Below are 24,486 nucleotides of genomic sequence, written 5' to 3' on the forward strand. Positions count from 1 at the left end.
CAAGTTTTGCAATGATTTCACGAATGCTGACCTTCGGCTATGCAGTGTTTGCTGGCATACTACAGATACATTCAAATTGTTGTTGGTGTAGAAGCATACACATTCCTTATAAATTAGTATAGTTAAATTTTACTTATTTATGTGTTAAGCCGATTGACGTATAAACAAATAAACAAAAAATAAATGATTGGAGAATGTTGCTGGAGCCACCGTCCGTGGCTGAATATACATAAATACGAGTCGGTCCGATAATGCAGAATCGACTGTTGTGGGAATTGTTTATAAATTCTTATACACGCTGGTCGCGTTATTATTACTCTTTTTTTTAATTATAAATTATATTTTTATGTACTTAATCGTATATATTTTAATATGTAAATACATACAATGTATTTTTTGTTTGTTTGCTTATACATGAATGTATACCAATTTTGTCTTAGTAATTATAGTAGATTTGTCCCTATAAGTTATGTAACAAATGAAAATAAGGTATATGTATAAAAATTAAGTTTTGTTTCAAGTTCAAATTTTAGAAAAGTTTTTTTCTGAAGTGGTCGCCCCTTGGTAGGCAACGCAAACCACCAAGAGTGTTTTTGCCATGAAAAACTCTTATAAAAACTGTCTGCCGTTCGGGGTCGGCAGAAATCTGTAGGTTCTACATGTGTGAAAACATCAAGACGTACCACGTAAATTTGTGAAGGAGCTTGGGCAAACGTGTAAAAGGGAATGTACGCTCCAAATATATGTACATACATATATACATGAAATTTACGCTAAGGGAAAGTAATTGACGATTAGTCGACGAATAATGCCGTGCAAATTTTGTGCAATGCGTAAGTTTCGTCTATTTGGCTCTTAAGCTTTCGAAAATATTAATTGGCAGCCCTGTGTCTTAGTTATAATTTAAGGAAGAGTAATCAAAACAAAACTGATAATATAGATTAATATGTTGCTATCCCTAACTCGTTTAATCATATTTTATTCATTTTTCACTATTAATATACGTTTCAAAATATTTGGAGCCCATTGTTCCTTTGCTGAAGAAGTGAAATTTGAGAGTAACATTTTAGAAAATGAGTATATTGTGCAATACCAACACTATTATTTTCCGGCTGCGAGGCGAAAGTTCCTGTATGCTGCCTTCAACCGCTCGAATGTATGTAATGTTTTCGGTATTATTTTTTCCTTATTAAAGTATCTAAATTATAGATTTCTAAATGGAATATAGTTGAACGACAGAATGCAGCGTCCCGTTATCCAAGTGATTTTGATTTGATCCAATTAGATCCAAACTATTCGCCTACTCATTTATCACAACTCGAATTGCATCCACTTATCAAGCAAATAACGCCACAGCGTAGTGTCGAAAGAATTCTAAATTTTAATGGCACCCATGAGCGCTTGGGCCGACGTTTTTTGCGTTCATTGCCTTCCCAAGTCACCACCATGTTAAAGGCTAATGTGTTGTGGGATATGGGTATTACAGGTGCAGGGGTGAAGATAGCCGTTTTCGATACAGGTTTAGCAAAGTCCCACCCCCACTTTCGTCGCGTAAAAGAGCGCACCAACTGGACAAATGAGAAGTCTTTAGATGACGGTGTTAGTCACGGCACATTCGTTGCCGGAGTTATTGCATCAGCTAAAGAATGTTTAGGGTTGGCACCGGATGTAGAGCTTCATATATACAGAGTTTTTACAAATTCACAGGTTATTTACACTGGTTAAGATTTCAAAACTGTTTAGTTCATTAAAAACTTCCACTTGTCATTGCAGGTTTCATATACATCTTGGTTCCTGGACGCTTTCAACTATGCTATCTTTAAAAAAATAAAATTTCTAAATTTGAGCATAGGCGGACCAGATTTTTTGGATCATCCATTTGTAGACAAGGTGCTCGAACTATCCGCAAATAAAGTTATCATGATCTCGGCAATTGGAAACGATGGGCCACTCTATGGTACTCTCAACAACCCGGGCGATCAGAGTGATGTTATAGGTGTTGGGGGAATTAATTTCGAACATAAAGTGGCAAAATTTAGTTCTAGAGGCATGACCACTTGGGAACTTCCGTGGGGTTATGGTAGACTGAAGCCGGACGTAGTAACGTTCGGTAGTCAGGTTGAGGGTAGTAATGTTCGTGGCGGTTGTCGATCGCTTTCTGGTACTTCGGTTGCGTCTCCTGTGGTGGCCGGCGCTGTAGCTTTAATAGCAAGTGGCGCACTTTCAAAAATGAATCTCATTAATCCTTCATCCATGAAACAGATATTGATCGAAGGAGCTGAACGTCTACCCGATAACAACATGTTTGAGCAGGGGCATGGGAAGCTTGATATATTGAAGAGCATGCAATTGCTGTTAACATATAAGCCGAGAATAACGCTCAGTCCTGAATATTTGGATTTCACCGAGAGCTACATGTGGCCATATAGCTCACAGCCGATTTTCTATGGCAGTATGCCGGTTATCGTAAATGTGACGATATTGAACGGCATTGCCGTGACGGGAGTGATTAAAGACGAGCCAGTATGGCAGCCACACACAAATAGATACGGAGATGTTTTAAATGTTGCAGTTTCCTATTCGCCGAGCTTATGGCCCTGGTCAGGCTGGATGTCGGTTCATATAGGTATGGCACAAATAATAATTATACAACTCATTTAAAATGTAATCGTAATGTTATATTATTGTTATGTAGTTTTTGTATTATAAACAAATTGAAATGTGTGTGCCAAATTAAACTCTTTGGTGTTTATAAAAACGGGTAGTTCCGGAAGCGTAGAATCAACGGTTAAACATGTGTAAGAACTAAGTAATTTATTTCCTTAATCCAATGATACTTTACAGTTAAATTTTTTTTAAACATTCTTTTTCTATGATCTTTTCAGCTGTAAACGAAAATGGTCGTGCTTTTAAAGGCGTCGCTGAAGGTCACATAAGCCTAGAAATCGAATGCTTACAAGAGCAACAAGAAGGAAAAGTTGTGACCAAAATAAATTTTCCTCTGAAAGTAACTGTTATACCAAAACCTCCCAGGAACAAACGAATTCTTTGGGATCAATATCACAGCTTGAAATATCCTCCGGGTTATATACCGCGGGACAACCTGAAAATAAAATCGGATCCCCTCGATTGGCGGGCCGATCATCTCCATACAAACTTTCGGGATTTATATACGCATTTGCGTAATGCTGGCTACTACATAGACATCTTACGTATGCCGTACACCTGTTTCAATGCTTCTGAGTACGGGACGCTCCTTGTCGTCGATCCAGAAGAAGAATTTTTTGATGCTGAAATTAAAAAGGTTGAGAATGATGTGTATAACGAGGGGCTTAGCGTGGTAGTGTTTGCTGATTGGTATAACACTACAGTAATGAAAAAAATTAAATTTTTCGATGAAAATACCCGGCAATGGTGGATACCAGACACAGGTGGCGCCAATATACCAGCACTGAATGAGTTTTTACAGCCGTATGGCATTGCTTTCAGTGATTTCATTGCAGAGGGGTTTTTTACAATGGGCGATCACTCAATGTACATTGCCAGCGGTACAACTTTAGCGAAAATACCACGCGGAACTGACGATATCGTCATAGGTGCAGAGCTACATGATCATGGATTTGAGGTAAGATTTTTGTTTTTCTGTTGATTTGGTACTCCATTTCATACTCTTTACATAGATTCTAGAAAATCCCAACATTGCTGATGTTAAAAAAATATTTAAGCCAATTCTTGGACTCTTTCAAACAAAAAGCGAATTACGTAAACAATATTTAGCTGAAAATTCCCAAAAACCTTCCAGCTATGAAGAGAATAATGTTGAGCAACCAAATATCGAAACGGAAATATCAGCCGAGAGAAATCCAATAATCAACAAACGCATATTACTCGATATAAATGTTGACGAAAACAATAACAACAACGACCACACACTTAATAATATCCCTGAAAAGAATATTAAACATTTGAAACAAATTCTGCAAACGATGCCAATAATAAGCACAAGTACGAGTGGACGCGTTGCAGTTTTCAGCGACTCTAATTGTTTAGACTCTATACACCTGGAAAAGGCGTGTTTTTGGCTATTGGACGCTATCTTGGAATACACCATGAATTCATATAAATCGGAACTACTACAAAAGTTAAATCGCCTTTCAGAATTTTATCCCAATTCTGAGAATAGTTTACCTCTTCGATTATATAGCAGCAATTTACATTTGCACTCAAAGGTGATTGATTCAAATAACAAATTTCATAAAAAGGAGACTGAAAAATGTGAAACTCTCCACTGGCTGAAGCCGCTAGGTGTTAACTCAGCTGAACTAAAATTAAGTACGAATCGATTAAAGCATATCGACTTAAATTTACTAAAAGCTAATACAGGTAGATATAATTTTTTATTTAAGGACTCTTATAATTTGTGTTTATTTACTGACATTAACCTTAAATTTTATTTTTACAGATCACAAAGTTGCGGAATTATTAAACTCACATGTCGAAGCCAAACCTAATGCCTTGCCATTGGACGACGACGATGAAAGAACTATTAAAATTTCTTTAATTTTTATTATGCTCTTAACAAGTATAGTGCTTATATTCTTCATAAAATGCTTTAGAAGAAAGAGAGGTGCATAGAATGTTAGCATAAATTTGCATGATCAAAAAACATTTTTTATATGATACTAATTTAAGCAATAATATAAATTAAACTAAAAGCTAAAATAATCTTTTCTTCCAAGAGTGATGGCAAATAGGTAAACAATATAAATTATGCAGAGAGGTGGGTGCCAATATTGAACCCCTTTCGTATGTTGGTTAGATATTAGAAAAATTAGTCTTACTCTGCATTGTTTGTGCAATATTCAGGTAATGCATACTCAGGTTTTCCTACCCAATGATTTAGAATAAAAAGGGTTGTTAAATCAACTAATTTAATGTACCGACCTACGTACTAGGTTGTTCAAGAAGTTTTGCGGTTCGATAAGAAAAACACAATTGTATGGTTTGAATTGCACTTTATTAATCACTATAGTCTCTTTCAACATCAATACACTTGTTCCAACGGGATTCCAATTTATGAATTCCATCACTGAAGTAGTATCTGGAAGGGCTTCAAAGTACGCGCCCACAGTTGTTATGACATTATGTTAGGTCTGGAAGCAGATGGAATTCCCTAAGTGCCTAATATAGTGAATACGATGGATGCCCCAACAATTTATTTTTTAATTCATGGATTTAGCCATTGTGACACGGTGCATTGCCCTGCTGAAAAATTATTTTTTCCTTTTATTTTGCAAACTGGGAATTTTTCCTTCAGCTGGTCTAAAAGGTTGCAATAATATTCAAAATTTATTCTTTTACCAGTTTGCAAGTAATCCACAAACTTCACACAAATTCCTTTCGCTCCCCCAAAAACTGATGCTAACACCTTCTTGGCCGATTTACAGACCCGAACTTGTTTCGAAGCCGAAGAACCAGGTTGACACCACCACTTGTCCTATTGTGCTAATTTAGGATCATGGTGATGGACACAAGTCTCATCCATAGGGATAAATCGACGCACAAAATTCACTCCATCCTTTCAAAAATGCTCTAAATGTTGTTGAGAGAGTTGCATTCGAATATGTTTTTGTTCCATTGTTAGCGAATGCGGCACTCTTTATGCACACAGCTTTCTTAGACCCAATACTTCAGTCAAACTATTGCTTCCACTGCCCAATTGGATGCCTAAGGCTTTTTCTGGTATTGCTGCTGTTTTTGGACGTCCTTGACGTGGCTCGTCTTCATAGCTTGTACGTCCACGTTTAATTTAAACAAAACATCTGTCAACTGTACTAATTGATGGCGAAGTCCTTATACACTTTCAACATTCCTCCATAAATTTCCTATGCTTTTAAACCTTCCAAAAATACAAATTTAATGGTTGCACGATACTTGATTTTTTCCATTGTAGAAAATACTGTGACACGTCGATACTAAATGGCTTGTAAATAAAGAATGAATTGACAGATTGAAATGAAGCTTCACATACATATGTTCCTTCAAATGAAGAGTGTACCAACATAACAAAAAATGTAGGCTAATAGGAACGCCTCTCTTATCAAACCGAAAAACTTTTTGAAAAACCTAGTACATATGTATATAGGTATACTCGTTCCTCCTTTATTTTATATTATCAAATTTTGTATATGCAATGGATATGGATATTTTTTTAAGCTTTTACGTTGTAAGCAACAAATGGCGGCTGAACAAATTTCTTCCAAACTTTCTAGTGAGCAACGTCGGCTTCCATTTTTGTGCTGTTTCGAGAGTTGGTAGACCTAAACAATCAGAAAACATTAAACAAATTAGTTTCAACTGCAAATACTACCATTTAAATTGTCATTGATTACCTTAAGCAATGAAGCTTTGTAACGAGCGCATTCTCTTCTCTTAAAGTTAAATTTTAGGGGATGATTTTGATTGGAAGCCTTAGATACTCCAATGCGATTTAAACTGGAATTTGTGTCCCTCATCAGACGTGAGATCTGAATATACAGGTAAAAACAAAAATTTACAAAGTTCAAAGTTTAATGCACTACGAAAAATATGAAGCGTCACATAAAAACTGCCTTTTTAGAATATAATATTATACAATTTATTTGTATTGCACGTATAGCGTTGTTGTTGTTGTTGTTCAACAGCAGGTATTTGCAATTTTTGAGATTAAGTATAGAACGTTTAAAGACATGAGGGTGCAATAATGGCCCGGCTTTTATACGTTCCTTGGGCTACTATAACCCCAAGAACAATTCCAGAATGGCGAGATTCGACAGGCCACTAATGAAATTGAGTCGGCAGCATGCCAAAATACCAATTAAACACCACGCAATAAAACGATAGCACATTAAAATTTTGACCAGCTTTTCAGTACTTTTTGTTAATTTTTTTTTGTCAACGATTATTATTTTTTAATGCTTATTAGTTTTGTTTGCTCTTGGCTAACGATAACCATAAAAATCTAATTTTAAAATTTTATATTATACAAACATTAAAAAAGTACCACAATATTTTCATCCGAATTCCACAAACTTTTCATCCCAACCGCGAATTTTATTTAAAAATTCTAGAAATCATTTTTTTTGAAGTTTTATAAGCTTATTTCAGTAAAAGAATATGGAGAAAATGCGCAGTACCATAGAAAGAAAATAAAAAAAAATAATCAAAATTTTGTAGCAACTTTAATATTACACTTTGCGATCCAAAAATTTAAAAAGCTAATTAATAATTATTAATAAAATAATTTATAAGGTTTTTGTTAGACAATAAGCTAAACTTTTATAAAAAATTAATAAGCATAAAAATATTAATAAAAAAAAAATAATCAAAGTGCTCAAAATATTTATGTGTTATCATTTTTTGGCGGCCGCCATAGCATGACTACCATTCGGGAGTTCGTAGGTTCGAGTCTCTGTGCATGTTTTGTATCTACACTTTTTATATTCCAGTAAAAACATTAAATATTCTCAAATATACACCCTACATTTATCGTATGCATTCTATTAAATTTTTATGTTTTATTGTATTAGTTTATCCCAGTTAGCTTACCAAATTATCTACATTAATATATTTCTTCTCTCTATGGTTGTTCAAGTAATCGTTTTGTACTGTAGGCTCCAAATTTGTGTCTTGCGCTTTAATACCTTTCACTCTCGGCGCTGGACTCTTTTCTGCCGTAAAGAAAAGTCCTCGCGCTTCTGCCATCTTTATGAGATATTTTGCATTCAATTGTGTGATCTTCGCTCTTTTTATTAATGAGATATAACAACCAGTTGAATGTTGCTTCATGCAGTTGTCCTGATTAATACATATATCCGGTATGTCTTCACATGTAAACTCGTCGATATCAGGCAGTGCAACGTTCCCTACCGTATCATCTGGTTCTACGTTTTCTTCAGCGGGATTTTCAGTTTTTAATGTTCCAACTTCTGTTGCAGTCGGAGTTTTTACTTTCTCTTCCACCTGTGTGTTCGTGGTTCGTTTTCTTGGCGAGCCCATTGCTGCGGATGGTATGTTAGCCGCCTCTGCTTCTGCTAATGCTTCCAGACGTTTCTTCTCCCTGTACGCACTTTGATGTTTCCTGAGTGAGGTTTCATTTACAAGTTTGACGGCATAATTCACCATATCTTGATTTTCCGATGATACAATGGAATGGGTTTGGTACAATAAAAATTGTATTTGTGGCCTGGACATGGCCATTTGTAGTGTAAGTAGTTGTTCTTCGAGAATTAACGACACTCTACGTTTACCATCCTCACTTATTTCAGATTCAGTGAGTACCTCCAGCATAGACAGGTCACCGCCACGTGAGCATATCAAGTCTATCGGATCGGAAATTGCACTAAAAGAATTGGGTGGATTAGCAAAAATGCCTACGACGTAGCCGAAGCGTTTCGATTCCAACGGGAATGAAGTGAATAGTTCTCCGAAAATGCGTATATTATTTACGCCTAGCGCTTCCATAAACCTGCGAAACTCCTTGAGATGTGGACCTGCTCCGTATGCATAAAAATTGTTTACTCGATTTACGGAATAAAAAAGCGCGGCTAGGTAGGCCGTGGAACGAGGTGATGAAATATGAGTTTGAAGGATATCACCACTCAGCTGAAAGTATTCCAGCAGTCTTGACATAACGGCTGGCCCATAGGAGAAAGCTTTGTCCTAACAAGGAAAACACAATATTAAACGGGCAAAGAGGAAAATTAAAGTTTATAATAAACTGATTCTCATATTCTCTTCAGCATTAAACCAATTAAATAGCCCAATAAGAAAAAGAGGTGTATAACTTTTATGTGTCGATTTTAGGTGAAACCTAACTGTGAGCTCCAATTTTCTCTATTTGAAATATTTTTTCGATGAAAGTGGATTTTTATCCTACAGTATGAGTCTCATCAGGTATCACAACTTCGCACAGGGAGCTCAAATGCGGCAATGTGGAAATCCAGAAATAATAAATACGAGGGTTGTCTTTTACATTTTGCACCTTTGCAACACTATGAATTACAGCTCATCGATATTGTTATCGAAAAGTTTGTTATTTTTTAAACTTACGTATAATGTTCTCACCTACGGGCTTTATTTGTTCTTTTTTCAATGAGTTGAAAAATTCATCTTACCCAAAAGATGGGATTGACTCGCGAACATTTTCGTGCAGTGCTTTATTATGATTTTCGAAATGGACTATTGAGACAATGATCAATGCTCTCCGATCAACTTATAGTACTTCGCATTTGGCGTTGAGTCACCACACTTAGCCACATTGTGAAATGCAGGCACAATGAGTTTGAACGGGGCCGTCGACCCTTGCCGATCTTTGCCTGAAGGCCGCCAAAAGGGGTTGTTGTGCCAGAAACAATCAATGCAGTGCGTCAATTGATAACGCAAAATCGTCATGTGAATGATTAATATGATTATATTTCAACGAGAAATTCAACAAGCAAATATCATATCTGCGAATATGATTTTTTTGTTTAACTTACAAACAGATGTGTAATACTATATATTAAGTTCACTCGCTTACCTGAATGATAAAATAATGATTCGTCACAAGTTTCGACTTAGTGAATTCACCCTTATCTTGCGGCACACAGGATATAAATAGTGGGCAAATATTGTCCCAACGGTAGTGATTGGTTTCTAAAACTTGTCCATTTTCATTTTCTTGAAGTATATAGCCGTAATCAAGCAGGAATTTATCGGCTGAAGTTTTATCACTAAATAATGAAAAGAAAAGTTAAAATGTTTGTGGTTTGCATATGACATGGCATACATGCTTATAGGTTTAATTTATGTACGAATATTTATATATAAGTATGGGCATATGTGTCTTCGCTTGCATAAAAAAGACGCACATCGAGCTTCTAATTGAGCTGGATAAAGAAGCGATACAAGACTTAATTCATTTAAGGAAAATTGAGTAGTAGTTAAAGTCCTCTCGGCAAACAAAACTTACACCTAATAAGTTTCTCATCATGCCCGTCCTATCGTATGGCGCAGAAGCTTGGACGGTGACAACATCCGATTATGCGTACCTTAGAGAGTTTGAGAGAAAGATTCTATGGAAGATTTTTTGACCTTTGCACGTTGACGACAGCGAGTATCGCAGGTGATGGCCAGCGGCTCCGCTGTGTAGGTCATGTCATCCGAATCGGTACCTGCTGGAAATAGCAGAGAAAGGGAAAGATTTCCTCATGGTCTTTTGTCCACCTTTTTTTCTTTTCTTTTTTAACACGTTGACTGCCGAGCGAAATTTGCTGGTTATCACACAGCGCCGCAAGTGTGCATCACATATTTATATTTGAATTGTCATACATTATATATATATATCCTGTTATATGTTTTCAATTTTAAAATCAAACGACAGAAAATATAATTGACGCAATATTACACCAAAAACAATGCGCCGGCACCCATTGCCCGGCGCATGGCTTTTCAATGGCGCCGCGCCGGGCAATGGGTGCCGGCGCGGCAGTCAACGTGTTAATCGTATTTTGTCAGTTTACTAACAGACAAAGGATAAAATATGGTTAATAATTAAATGGTAATATAAGTCTGAGTTATTCCGGTAACGTAAAATCTGGCAGTGTGTGAGTATGCGGATGTGGGTGAAACATTTAGGGAAACCAAATATCGAGACGATTTCCCAATTTTCGATCATCAAGAATGTTATTTTTCTGGAACCTTGTATCACGTACCTTTTGGATCCTTGCGAAACCGTTCAGTTTTTGTATGCAATGTTAATATAGCGTTTTTCAATAGGTGCGCTTCAACTTTTTCCCGATAGGGAGGGCGAACGACGCAATATTTTTTATTTTTCGCTTGTCATTTGTAAACTTCATTAGTATACATCATGGAACGCTACACACTTGAGCAACGATTGCAAATCGTGCAAATTTTTTATAAAAATAATCGTTCTGTTGCTGCTACTTTAAATCCAAATAATTCCAAAAAATCATCTTCAGTGATGGAGTTCACTTTTGGCTCAATGGCTTTGTCAACAAGCAAAATATGCGTTACTGGGCAGAAAGCAATCCACACGTGATTCATGAGGCACCGTTGCATCCCGAAAAAATCTCTGTTTGGTGCGGTTTACATGCCGGCGGCGTAATTGGCCCATATTTTTTCGTTGACGAGAACGATCGCCACGTTACTGTGAATGGAAATCGATACCGCGACATGATAAACGAGTATTTTTGGCCGCAATTGAATGGTATGGACTTAGACGACATGTGGTTTCAACAGGACGGGGCCACAAGCCACACAGCACACGCTACAATTGATTTGTTGAAGAGTAAGTTCGATGAGCGCATTATTTCTAGAAATGGACCGGTCGAATGGCCGCCGCGCTCGTGTGATTTGACGCCTCTAGACTATTTTCTTTGGGGTTATATGAAGTCATTGGTCTACAGTAACAAGCCGGCGACGATTTGTGAGCTCAGGCCAATATTGAACGCGAAATTGCTGGAATTTCGGCCGATTTATGCAAAAGAGTGGTCGAAAATTGGGTTCAACGATTGGACTTCGTAAAACGTGCACGCGGTGGTCATGCAAAAGAAATCGAATTTCATACTTAAATGTATATGTTCAAACTCGATAATAAAAAAAAAAATTAGTTAAAAAAGTCAAACCGTTTGTGTTTTATTAAAAAAAAAGTTGAAGCGCTCTTACTGAAAAACGCTTTACAAAGATTTCATCTTGTTCATCCTGGCATTGAAATTGTCATGCATGATTGTACATAAGAGTTTGCAATTGTGCTTCAAATGCACAGCGGTTATTTCGGCCTTTGCTTTCATTGCGGCGATACGCTAATCAGACATCGTTAGGCCTTATGGTTCTCTGGCCTTGTCACGCCCAAAAACATATTTTCTGGATGAATTGGATGGATGCCAGCCATCAAGGCACATGCTCCATTATATCAGGCCTTAAAGGCAACTTTCTTCAACTCATATGACCGTTTTTGGCGCAACTGCTGGTAAACGGGCGCTATAGAGTTTGAATTATAGCAGATGCTACTCTGAAACAATCAGCTTTTCAATTTGTTACGTGGTTTTTATTGAACGATTCTGCTTTTTATGCCAACTCTGAACGGTATATTGTTTTCATAAACTCAATTTTCGGGAAGTGGGTTCAATCCTCACGATACTTTCGAGGCTGTACGTATGACGAAGGCATTATTATATCTAAAGCTAGTTAAACATGTATGAGTATACACAGTGGGTCAATAAAAAACTTGGGCATACATAGCATACAGTTTCAAATTCAAAATTTTTGTAAGAAATGCAAATTAAATATTTTTATTTTTATATATTATTTTTTATTGGGTATTCAAATAGGATTTTAAAAATAGTAATAATAATTTACGTATCCATACCTCCTTGTTATAAAAAATTTATCATGCAGCATTCGCAAAATTGGTGCCAAAAAAGAAGTCGGACATCTGGGATTATTGCGATTGTTTGGCACTTTAAAACGGGGAATCTCATAATTAATTTGCTCTCGGTAGGAGTGCAAAGAAAGAAGCAAACGTAATAAATTAAAATAAATTCTCAGTCGTGTTTTGTTGAATAAAAGTCCAAATAATAAACAGGGGTAAACAGCGTGGACACATCTCAATTCAAGTCAGAAATTTAATAATTGTCATCATGAAAAGTGTGAAACCGTTCGAGAAATTGCAGAAATAGTGGATAGACCCCGTTCGACTGTATACGACGTGATAAAATGTTTCAAAGAAAAAAAACCGTGGAAAATAAAAAGAAATCGGGACGACCAAAACTGTTTTTGGATGCAAATGAACGGTGGATAGTGCAAGAAATTAAGAAAAATCCAAATTTCCGAAATTAACTGAAACCCCGAAAGTGTACGTATATTGTTGTGAAAGAATTATTATAATAGAAGAGTGACACGAAAAAAACCTTTCATGAATGAGATTAACCGACACAACCGCTGCTGGTACGGCAATGTGGATCCCAAAAAATTCCTAACAATTATAAAAGAAAATTTGGTCCAAAGTGCCAAGCATAAGGCACCTGATGTCCGTCTATGCCTTATGTACAACTGCCCTAAAGTACTTGAAACACCTCCACAATCTCTAGACATCAATGTAATGGAACATCTGTGGGCCCATTCGGAAAAACAACAAACCCAGAAGATGATATTAAAGAAGAGAGGGGAAAAATAGATCCTTAACATGCAAGAAGCTCGTCGAATCCATGCCAAGAAGACTGAATGCTGTGAAAAAAGATAAAGGCTGGCTTACCGACTAAATATTAATTATATTATTATTTTTTAAATGTTATTTGCCCAGCTCTACTTTATATAAATGTCCGAGTTCTTTTTTGTCGTGTATTTTGCTAAGTTTTTTTGTTTTTATTTTTTATGTACGAATGAGTCGAAGTTTTTTATGTTTTTTGTAGTATTGAAATAGGTATACGCTTGAAGAACGAAAGTAAATGTGACACATAAACACAGTATATTTGCATTTTAATACATATTTTTTGATTTAAAACCATATCATGTGAGTGTCAGAGTTCTTTATTGAGCCACTGTAGGTAATTACCGCAGTAAAAAGGGATTTATCCATCCTGTTACCATCGTGTTCGAAGCTGCATTGGCGACCTTTTCGTTTTGTAGGTGAATGGGCAATAACTTTGAAAGAGTGAGCGCATTGAACTTTATTCGCATTCGGGATATAGATGCTGCCAAAGATTTCCGAAACTCCCATAGATGTTCTGCGATTTCTGAAGAAACGAAATATAGATTTATACATTACATTTTGTGTTTGAATGAAACAATGAAATTGAATGAATGATTTGAATGAAACATATTCCGTATTTCTCATATGCCCATCACAATCACATATGCATAGATCTAATTTTTGACACTAATTTTCGACCACTTTCCATATGGTTATATCGGCTAGAACGTTGGCAATATCACTTTATAGCTATTATTCTTGAGTTTCTCTAACGAAGTGTCGGCTCTAAACCCTCCATAACCAATGATTTTTGTATACGTTAGTTATATACTGCTTGAATTAATCTGATCTTGCAAGGTAATAGCCCAAACGCTTACATAAAAATTGTTTCTTTTTCTGTGAACTAAAAGGTTCGCCAATTCTGTAAACGGACCAAGATGAGACCACTGACTGAGAGATTCGGTATTAGCTTTTACTAATTATAAAACGTTATTCGTACGTAAACATCACGACGACGCCATGATAATACAAGGTGAAGTCCAAAATAAAAAAGACTGGCGTCATAAAAATGTTTTTGACGGTCCCATCTTTTTAATGAGTTAGTGCGTTGGAAGTTACAACCTTAGCTGACTTCCAGTGAAAGCTTGGTGACATTCGGTTCTTTGGAAGCGAAGTTATTGCGTTTAAAGTGTCAGTATGTTTGTGTCATCGGTACAAAAATGAGCTTTGAACAAAGACCTAATATCAAATTTTGTTTCGGTATGAATCGGTTGAATAGACGAAAAAAGTTTATGGCGATGATTGTCTATCTCGTGCCAGAGTTCGTGGGTGGTTTACACTTTTCAGAGATGGTTGTGAGGACATAAATGACAATGAACATACGGGACGCCCAAAATCAGTAATCACCGAAAACTCCATTGAAATTGCTCGTAAATTTATCAAAAATGAACCAAAATCATCGTTGAAATTCATGAAATCGGAGTTGAATATCTCAAAAACATCGATTTATCGCATTTTAACTGTGCACGTTTCATTCCACACAAGTTAACTAAGGACAAAAATTGTTCAGAATTGAACATTTGAAAGGCCTCATTAAAAAGGCGAGAAAAGACGAGAACTTACTCTACAACATTGTAACTGGTGTTGAAACGTAGTGTTTTTAACATCAATCTGGAACTAAGCGGAAAAGTGCCGATTGGAAGGCCCCAGACGAGTTACCACACAAAAAATCGTGTTTGCAGAATCTAAAAATCAAGTCGATGCTTATTTGTTTTTACGATTCTAAGGAAATTGCCCACAATGAGTTCGGGCCAATCCGTCAATGCAATTTTCTATCTTGTCGTTTTGAAGCGTTTGTTGCATCACATTCGTCAAATTCGCCCTGAATACCGCGAAGGAGGAAGCTGGCGCTTATTGCATGGTAAGTCACTATTTCATCGCTCAACTTTTGTGACTGATTTTTTGACTAGAAATCGCATTTTTTCTATCAATCACTCATATTCGCCTGATATGGCTCCCTGTGACTTCTACCTATTCGGAAAACTTCATTTGGTCATGCCAGGGAAACGGTTTGCGTCCGTAGAGGCCATCCAAAATACTTGTACCGACATCCTGAATGGCATTCCAGTCAATAACCTGAAACACTCTTTCGAAAAGCTTTTATATCGCGCAATACAGTGTATCGTCGTTTCGTTTCTATTTTAGTTCAGTTTTGTTTATTTTAAACTTCATCTTGTAGTAAAAGCCTTGAATGACGTTAGAAAAATGTAAATGTGCGTTTGTATTAAAATGCAATATTGTTATGCCTCAATTGAAGAACCCTTTATATATACACGTATTTGTAAGTGTAAATGTTAAAAATATATATTATCGTATTCACCTTCCACTTCTGATTCGTGAAATAATTTATGTTGCAGGTCTACTTCTTCAGAGAAACGTTTCCTAAAATTTCGTCCAAGCAATTCGAAAAACATTAGCCAAATTCGATTTTCGTCTTCACGATGCTGAAAAAATTAAGAAGGTTAATTTTAAGAATTGTAACGGCTAGCCTTTTCTCAAAAAGCCAATTAACATCTGCTTGTGCGTCAGAGCTACTTTCTAAGCATTCCGTAGAGGCTTGAAAAAGTTTTTTCCTATCATTTGATTGCCCAACGAATTTGATTGCCAAACGGCGGCCATTGATATTTACATAATCGGCCTTAACAACCGCCTGTTGACAGTTGTAATTGGGACTTAGATTATTTGGGAGCCATCCTTAACCCCGATAATAATGTCAACATGGAAATAAAACGAAGAATCTCTCCTGCCGATAAGTGCTACTTTGGACTAAGGAGGCAATTGCAAGGTTAAGCGATCTCTCGACGGGCAAAAACGAGACTTTATAAGCCTCTATTGTACGGCGCAAACGCTTGGACAATGTGTGAGCTTTACGGCGTTCCGCTTTATAAGTTATATCGCTCGAATGGATATAAACACTTAAAGTCTGAATGTATTCGATACGATGCCTCCGGTTAGCACTAGGAAGAAGTGAGGTTCTGGGGGAACAATATCGCTGAGCCAGTTATCGCGCAAATCAAGAAGAATACAAAAAAACTGAAGAAGTAGAAGGGTAAGTAGGAATTCTACGCTATTAGAAAGAGTACGTGGATCCATCAATTTGCAGGAGTATTCAAATGTAAAGTGTTACTAGATCTGGTCGTGATATCTACAATACAACCTGTGGACTTATAAATCACTTAAGAAACCACGGTTGACTCTAACAGCACGTGCAGCGTTGAAATGCAACTAATCTTCTGCAGATATATCTGTGATACACTTTTGAGGCTCAAGCTGAAATAAGTTGATGATGTCCGATGAGGACAAAATTCATTCACCACTACGGCATTACAAAGTGCTTGTGGTTCTTATTTTGGAGGGTCCACCGATATAGTTATTGACAAATGCCTATAGTTGTGTTAGTTGACAAAGAGAGAGTGTTGAACTACATTAATTAATTTTTTTTATTACTCAAGCAGACAACGCAAGCAGACGCAATTGGCTTTTTCACAATGTAAACTCAAGGTGGCGAAAAATTATCACCCTATCGGAATATTTATAATTTTTTCAAATGGCCTCGTACGTCAATCGTATTTGACATTTGTGAACTAGAGAGCTCCAGTATACAAACAGACAAGAAATGGAGCGCATAAAGGTTAAAGTAAAGATTTCATCAGGCAAAATCATTTTTTTATTTAGTAAAAAAGTTATTCAAAAACAAAATTGGACGATTAATTTTGCCCTTGCCATATACATCTTGTATATGTAGATCTAAATCTTGAAATTACCTCAGGATAGCGTTCGTAAAATGCTATGTCGTTCAGTGCATTTGAGAGGACGACTTTGTCTGAAAAATAAAACCAAATTTTAAAGTTTTTCTCAACTGTGCAATGAATAATTTATTTTAAAATAATAATTATAATATAATAATACTAAAGATTTTCAAATATATATTTGGCGTACGGTTCCAATGACTCAAAATTGAATGCCAATTTTTTAGTGGGAGCCAAACACTTTGGTGGATCTAACCCGTGTATTATCTCAAGCGGGCGCCCAGCTTGGAGCAAATGGCTCACTATATAAATATAGGACCCTAGAATTAATTAAAAAATTCAAAAAGTATCAGATGACGTACACAAACAATGCAAGAAACTAATTTTATGGATATTGGCTATGCCCTATATCCAACTGCTGAATAGTCGTTAAAACCTGCATAAATACTACCAAAATTTCATCTTTATAATCTGGTGAAAAGCAGGATAAACAGGTAGAAAAGATGTCGAATAACGATAAGAAAGGGCTTGAGCATTCGCGAGAATATAAAAATACTCACATACGAGCTCACAGATACAACTAAGTTGGCTTGGTCTTGCAATACGCTTCTATTCAGCATTCATGGGCGGACAGCGAAAGGAACCAAACAGTGAATGCAATGTAAGGACCAAATTCAGAATGGTCTGCCTGTTCTTGGTGTGAATAACTGGCACAACTTCCCATATATACACTTTCTACCAAATGTTTTTTAACATCTGTCAAATTTCTGTTTTGAACTTATTCCGTTTCCTTATGTGGGCACCTTGGTGTTTTAACACTTAATTTTCATAATGGTATCAAGGAAATCGGATCGCTGTATTCGCGCATGCAAATGACGCAGTAAAATGAAAATTGAATTGTTAAATTCGAGATGATAGATGATGTTCAGTCAGTGTTGGCAGAAAATTTGGCAAGACAAAAACCAGTGAAATTTGTAGGCGGCACCTGACATCTCTGTTTTAACAGAGCTCTTCTTACATAATCTATGGAAGGTGTAAATAAGCTGTTGTAATTTAAGAAGAAGTTCTGTAATGGCTTTATGCCGTCCGAGAGCTTTACTGTTGTTATTGTTGACTTCTTTCTATGAAATGTCTAAAACGCAAATCGGAAAAGTTCCGGAATTGGTGCTCCAAAAATATAAAGCGCATTGTTTAGATAACGGCGTCCCCTTCGTATAACAATAGCCTATGTGCTCATAGGCTATTATTTTTTTATTGAATTTTTGGATTCTCCATCGTCGATTTTATATGTGCTCAAAATTTTCTTAAATTCTAGTTCCACAAAGTGGGTCAAAACGTCAGTCAAAAAATAATAAATATTTACAGACATAACGAGATTTGAGTGAGAGCTACTTTCGACAAAAAGTTTGAAAAACATTTTCTCAAAACATCAAAAAATTTATAGGCTATTTTAATACTAAGGGGACGACGGGTTATTCGTTACCAGAAGTACTGAATGTAATTCGTCTTTCGCTCTTTTAATTCTACAACTCCTGCAACATAACACTGTGCAGCAACTAAACAAAGATAATAACTAAATATTTGTATAAAGTGTAATAAATATTGCACTGTGTTCAGAATTTGACGATTATCCCTGTATGTCCGAGGCCCAATACAAATTGGCACAATGCTGGTAAATAAATTTTACTGATCTTTGGAACTCTTTATTGTGCACATCGTCCTTGTGGCTTTGACCGTTTAATTATAATTAAAGCTTGTCTCCGAGATTTGGTATCTACAACTTCTTGGTTTAGCTTTTGCTCGATTATAAAGGGTGTTTTAAAAGACGCACATAGATGTTGTTTTAAATTAATTAACAATCAATTAACAATTTTTATTAAAAATAATAACGAAATAGTTGTCAATATTCAACAAAGTCCTGCTGTACAATCAAATTCTAAAACCTATATGGACATATGGAATACAACTTTGGGGTTGCTCATGTTCCAGCAATGTAATGCAGATTCAAAGTTTTCAAAATAAAGTATTAAGGTGCGCCATAAATGTTCCTCGGTATACTCGACATTATACCTTAAATGCGATCTTGGCATCAAATCAGTTGCCGCCACAATACAAAAGTATGACAAGTCACACATGGATAGACTTCACCAACATATCAACAGCGAAGCTGCGTTACTGCCTGACCTAAGCAATTAGAAAACAAGGCTTAAACGAAAGAAGCTTTATAATCTACTAGAGTAAACAACCTCTCTCATAGTTAAAACTAATTGGAATGTTGCAACACTTTGCGTTAGAGCAGAAATATTCCCAACAGAAAGTCCAATTTTTCGTCTGCCCGTCTTTTTTCTATCCTCGAAAGAACCAGTTTCGTAAGAATTGTTCACCAGCCTTTGAATCGTCGACTTATTCGGCCGATTACTCCCACCAAAAAAATTCGAATTTTGCAATTGTTGCATGGATTATTTTCATAATAAGTTTCAATAATTAATTATTCATATAACTATATGTGTAATTCTGTATACTTGACAAATGTGAAAGATGTCATAAAAAAGGTACCGTATAGGAATTTTATTCACTACAGACTACAGATCTAGGCGTTACTTTTGAAAAACTCTTTACGTATGAAATCGTATCGCACATACATAGAAGAGTTAATGAAAAACTGATTAAAAAGGCTCTTGCAAAGATTGGTGCTGTGTGTGCTTTAATAAGAAAGAAGCAAAGCGATATTTTCCAATTTTATGAAAATTTCCGAATATTGTTAAGGCCATTATTTAAATAGATACCTATTTCAGGGTTCTGAGGACAGCTAAACAAAGTTCAACTATCTGTGGAACAAAATGTACAGAGTAGTTGAAGCTAATCGTTTTCTACCCTTATCGCATTATATTTTTATTTATAAAACTCTTCTAATAACTAAAATTTATTAAGAAAGTTCGGTTGCTTACATCTGAAGACGTCGTATATTAGTGAATAAACTTTGCGCATTTCATGTTCATTTTCAAACTGTAACGGTTTTGGTGGCCGTGCGAGTAATTTCGCTGCGTTGGCAATAGTTGATAAATTCCAAAATTTACTTTTATCCTTCAGTGATTTCCCACGTATTTGAGAGCATTTCTTCTTCACCACTTGATACATACCATTCGGCGAAATATTCGGTGAAATAACTGGAGACAAGTTGAGTACAAATGCTAAATGATTAAATGTGTGTGTGTCCTTCCGCACCACAACGTAGTCCACCTCACTGTAATAGACGAAAGGCTTTTTAAAAATATCTAAAGGCTTCTATGTAGGTCACATCTGTAGTAGTGAAATTTCTATGTATGTATCTTATATTGCTGTAGTTAAGTTAGTTGCTTGAAGTTACGTAAATGATGGCATCTGTTAACTGTATTTGAATGCTCGACCAAGCTCCATACTCAGGATGAAAGGAAAAATGGAAATGAGAATTAGAAAGCAAAGGAAAAGAAAATAGTATTTCCACATTCGGCATAAGATTTAAAAGAAATATTTGAAGAGCTTTGTTATGTCTTGTCCAACGTACGCGCCAGATACAAGTCCGGTACAGATATCGGGTGATTCAAAGGTGATCCAGATGTTTGACAGCCATTATTAGGGATGTGTTAATTTTTTATACTAATTTTCCACCCAATTGGTCCTGCAGGCTTCGGCAAACGTATTCCTGGAGCGTTATGCAGTTGAACAACGCATAGATGAACTTTTTTGTGGAAAACAGATGGAGAGGCAGATCTATATGTGTCTGGAGCGACAGCCAAGCTGCGCTCATGGCCTTAGACATCCCCCCAGCCACTTCAAGGGTAGTCGAGTTGACATAATAGCCTGATGCTAACATGGGTCCCGGGACACGTGGGTATCGCGGGTAACGAGATCGTTGACCCTTTAACCAGAGAGCTTTGGCTCTGAGGCCAACTTCCTTGGACCGGAGCCCGTTCTACCACTCGCTTCTGCAGCCATCAAAGCCACGGTTAGCAAACGGATTACTCTAACCAGCAAGCGAGCTTGGCAGGCTAAGAGAGGCTGCAGATGGACAAAACTGTTGTTACCTGTTATGTCCAACCGTTCCTTCTGTCACTAATCAGAGGGGACTTGCAATACAATGGGCTTAATTGTGTCTGACTGCAGTACTTACTAGTCTGTTCCGACAAAAAAAAGTTAACATTTTAGAAGATCTCTGATTTCCACAGAACTGAGATCTTCCAATTATTTAAAGGAAAAAGTGATCGAAATGTTTTATGAAAATGGTCGGTCTGCAAGAAATGCATTTCACTCAGCTAATCGCATATGTTAACAAACAATACAACCGCAACTATACATACATATATATAGATATTATATAATTGGCGCATACACCCTTTTTGGGTGTTTGACCGAGCTCCTCCTCCTATTTGTGGTGTGCGTCTTGATGTTGTTCCACAAATGGAGGGACCTATAGTTTCAAGCCGACTCCGAACAGCAGATATTTTTATGAGGAGCTTTTTCATGGCAGAACTACACTCGGAGGTTTGCCATTGCCCGCCGAGGGGCGATCGCCATTAGAAAAAACCAAATGGTAGTCATGGCCGCCGCAACTGGGCTTTCTAAAAATGGACATGCCATTTAAGAAAAAAATAAGCACCCACAAGGCACTTCTTGGTCATCGGTACTACATGACATTTTACAGGATATCAAAAAATGCTTTTAAGGAGCTTGTAGAAATGGTGAAGCCGATTTTCTACAAGTTCTACAAATTTAACAATTTTATCATACATTTTTAATCAAAAACAAACTGCAAACGTAGTATGATATTTGACGGCATTGCTATACGATAGGCGTTATGCGGCATGCGTGCTGTGACAGCAGAGTGAACAGTGAACGTTATCGTGACATTATAGCAAGCTTTTTATGGTCTGAATTAGATGATGTGATATTAACAAGAGGTAAGACTTTGCTACACACCGCATGAACCAATAGGACGCATTACCTCACTTAACAACGAGATAAACGGCCGCTGAGATCTTGCGATTTGACACCCGTAAAAAAGCTCCTCATAAAAACCATCTGCCGTTGGAAAAACGGTAGGTTTAGGTAGACCCGCTCCATTACCGGAAAAATAGGAGGAGCGCCATATATGTATATATATATATTGGGGTTTTTTTAAGAGCTTGAGCGTTTAGAATGATAATACGAAACGGAAATATTGTTAGAAAGAATTTTTTTATTACAAACTGGTAGACAATTTCATGGCATTTATTTTTTGAATTTGATTTCCGACATATGTCCGACGGGGCTACGAGCTACATGCCCCATTCGATCAGTCAAATTTCTGACTACTTTTTCCAATGAAACTGAATAAGAAATCTAAAGAAGCCCAAACAGCATTTGGGTTCAATTCTTGCACGAGCTGTGTTTTATATGCACATAAGCAAGGATCCTTACGTAACCTTTTTCACGTAGTCGAAGATCAAAGGCGACAGTTATGTTTTAATCAGCTTTCAAAAATGGTATTTGGTGTTAAATAAGAAAATTCAATAAAAATCACTTGAAAGTAAAATTGAATTAAATTAAATATATAAAAAATAAAATAGTACTTGGTATGGGAATATACTATACTGATATACTATTTTTTTGTTCGCTCTAGTAATATACTGGTAATTTGAAGGTGTATATGTATATACAGTCCAGTATATATAGTCCAGAAAGCAGTTAACTGGATGCCTCATCAATTGAAGGAGAGAGATATCGAGAGACGTTTGGTGACGTATGAGATGTTTTCTGAACGGCAGAAAAGAAAAGATTTTCTGCATCGTATTATCACTGGCGATGAAAAACGGATCTATTATGCTAGCCCTAAGCGTCGAAAATGTTGGAGCCTGCCAGGTGAACCAGGTCCATCGACAGCGAAAAAAACATGCATTCTTCAAAGGTTACGTTGGGCATCTGGTGGGGTTAGAAGGGTGTCATCTATTATGAACTCCTTAAACCATCTGAAGCCATCACTGGCGATCGTTATCGACTGCAGCTAATGCGATTGAATCGAGCTCTCAAAGAAAAGCGGTCGGAATGGGACGGTAGACATGACAAACTGATTTTACATGACAAAGCCAGGCCCCATGTTGCTAAATCGGTTCAAATATTAAGAGGGACTGAATTGGGAAATCTCGCCCCACCCGCCGTATTCCCCAGACATTGCACCTTCGGATTACCATCTGTTCCGATCAATGCAGTCAGCCATTATTCACTTTTTATTCATTATTAACTTCTTACAAGAGCATCGCAAACTGGCTCAATGAATGGGTCAAAAGAACTCGAATTTTTCATTAGAGGAATCCGTGTGCTGTCTGAAATATGGAGCAAAGTTGTAGCTTCTAATGGCATATACTTCACATAATATCAGGCATTATTTAAATGTTTAAATAATTCGTAACTTTGGCTAAGAAAGGACAGACCCATACCCAATATTAGTATAATAAATAAAGGTTACGTTAAATTACATAACAAAAATAACATGCTATAAACCAATAAAAAAAGAAAATAAAATAAAATTGTATAAAATATTGTATGAAATGCCATATAAAGAACGGGCGTATGCGAGGTATGGGTGCACTTAACCAAAACAAAAAATCCGTTTTCATTGGTATACACAATTTCACTTACACCTCACTATCAATGGCCTCGTTGACACGTTTTTGAACCTCTAATAGGCGGTAATACATGCGCTCCTGCCACTCGGGATCACTTGGCAAATATATTAGTGACTGCTTATCACGCGTGGCTATTAATTCTTTGAAAATATTCGGATAAACCGAGAATATGTCAGCTAAACTCAGAAATAAGAGCTGATTAGACATTGTTTTTTTTCTATTCCAACCGAGACCGTTACTGTTACTGTGTACTCTACCATTAACAGATCGCAACTAAATATTGCACTATTCTGTAGGAATTTCATGTGCAAAATGGTAAGCGCAAGTGATGAAAATACCAGTAAGTAAGTATGTGCATGTATACAGAAGCAAGTAAATAAGATTAAACTAAATAATTCAATGCATGCAAATATAGGCCAGTTGGAGGTCGCGCAAAAGCATTGCAAATCGAAATCGAACTTAGCGGTAAATGAATTCGTGTTAAACGCCAATTCAATAAGTTATAAATACTAGCTAATATTTTTTTCTATCTATTTAGTTCTCATGCAATACCACAAATTTATCCAACTATGCACGTATGTATGTATATATGTACTTGTAAATTCGTGAGTGTGTGTGTTTACATAAATACTTTCTCGTTCGCAATAATGTATGTAGAAGAAATATCGCCTGCCAAATTGCGAGTGGGATTGGAAAGTGAAGCGGATGTCAAATCGTCAACAAAACAATTTCACACTATTTGTAGATATGCCGAGCCTTTTAGAGACACCTACATACACACATATGGTACATGCATATAATTTTG

The 24,486-nt window shown here is 36.5% G+C and overlaps 2 protein-coding genes across 2 annotated transcripts; one reads left to right on the forward strand and one right to left on the reverse strand.

Annotated features, from left to right (window-relative positions):
* The first annotated feature begins 908 nt into the window (after positions 1-908).
* LOC128860475 (membrane-bound transcription factor site-1 protease) lies at positions 909-4,719 on the forward strand. The gene is made up of 6 exons (XM_054098037.1): positions 909-1,156; positions 1,210-1,707; positions 1,774-2,626; positions 2,886-3,625; positions 3,681-4,383; positions 4,463-4,719. Exons 1-6 carry the CDS (start codon positions 947-949, stop codon positions 4,633-4,635), a joined length of 3,177 nt encoding a protein of 1,058 aa, XP_053954012.1. The 5' UTR covers positions 909-946; the 3' UTR covers positions 4,636-4,719.
* LOC128860477 (uncharacterized) lies at positions 4,633-23,935 on the reverse strand. The gene is made up of 9 exons (XM_054098038.1): positions 23,695-23,935; positions 19,989-20,284; positions 17,056-17,114; positions 15,612-15,735; positions 13,595-13,775; positions 9,560-9,752; positions 7,588-8,700; positions 6,393-6,527; positions 4,633-6,320 (listed from the first exon to the last, which is right to left on the reverse strand). The coding sequence occupies exons 1-9, from the start codon at positions 23,886-23,888 to the stop codon at positions 6,168-6,170; spliced, it is 2,448 nt and encodes an 815-aa protein (XP_053954013.1). The 5' UTR covers positions 23,889-23,935; the 3' UTR covers positions 4,633-6,167.
* Between the last annotated feature and the right edge of the window lie 551 nt (positions 23,936-24,486).

This window comes from Anastrepha ludens, chromosome 4 (assembly GCF_028408465.1).
Source record: "Anastrepha ludens isolate Willacy chromosome 4, idAnaLude1.1, whole genome shotgun sequence".
In the NCBI taxonomy this organism is placed as follows: domain Eukaryota; kingdom Metazoa; phylum Arthropoda; class Insecta; order Diptera; family Tephritidae; genus Anastrepha; species Anastrepha ludens.

What these genes read in the sequence shown, in the direction of transcription:
- LOC128860475 (XM_054098037.1), top strand. Translation starts at nt 947, where the DNA reads ATGTTGCTATCCCTAACTCGTTTAATCATATTTTATTCATTTTTCACT. An exon ending in GAGTTTTTACAAATTCACAG is followed by an intron (nt 1,708 to 1,773) that starts GTTATTTACACT and finishes TTGTCATTGCAG; the next exon opens with GTTTCATATACATCTTGGTT. An exon ending in TTTACTAAAAGCTAATACAG is followed by an intron (nt 4,384 to 4,462) that starts GTAGATATAATT and finishes TTATTTTTACAG; the next exon opens with ATCACAAAGTTGCGGAATTA.
- LOC128860477 (XM_054098038.1), bottom strand. Translation starts at nt 23,888, where the DNA reads ATGTCTAATCAGCTCTTATTTCTGAGTTTAGCTGACATATTCTCGGTT. An exon ending in AATATACGACGTCTTCAGAT is followed by an intron (nt 17,115 to 19,988) that starts GTAAGCAACCGA and finishes TTTATTTTTCAG; the next exon opens with ACAAAGTCGTCCTCTCAAAT. An exon ending in ACAAAGCTTCATTGCTTAAG is followed by an intron (nt 6,321 to 6,392) that starts GTAATCAATGAC and finishes CTGATTGTTTAG; the next exon opens with GTCTACCAACTCTCGAAACA.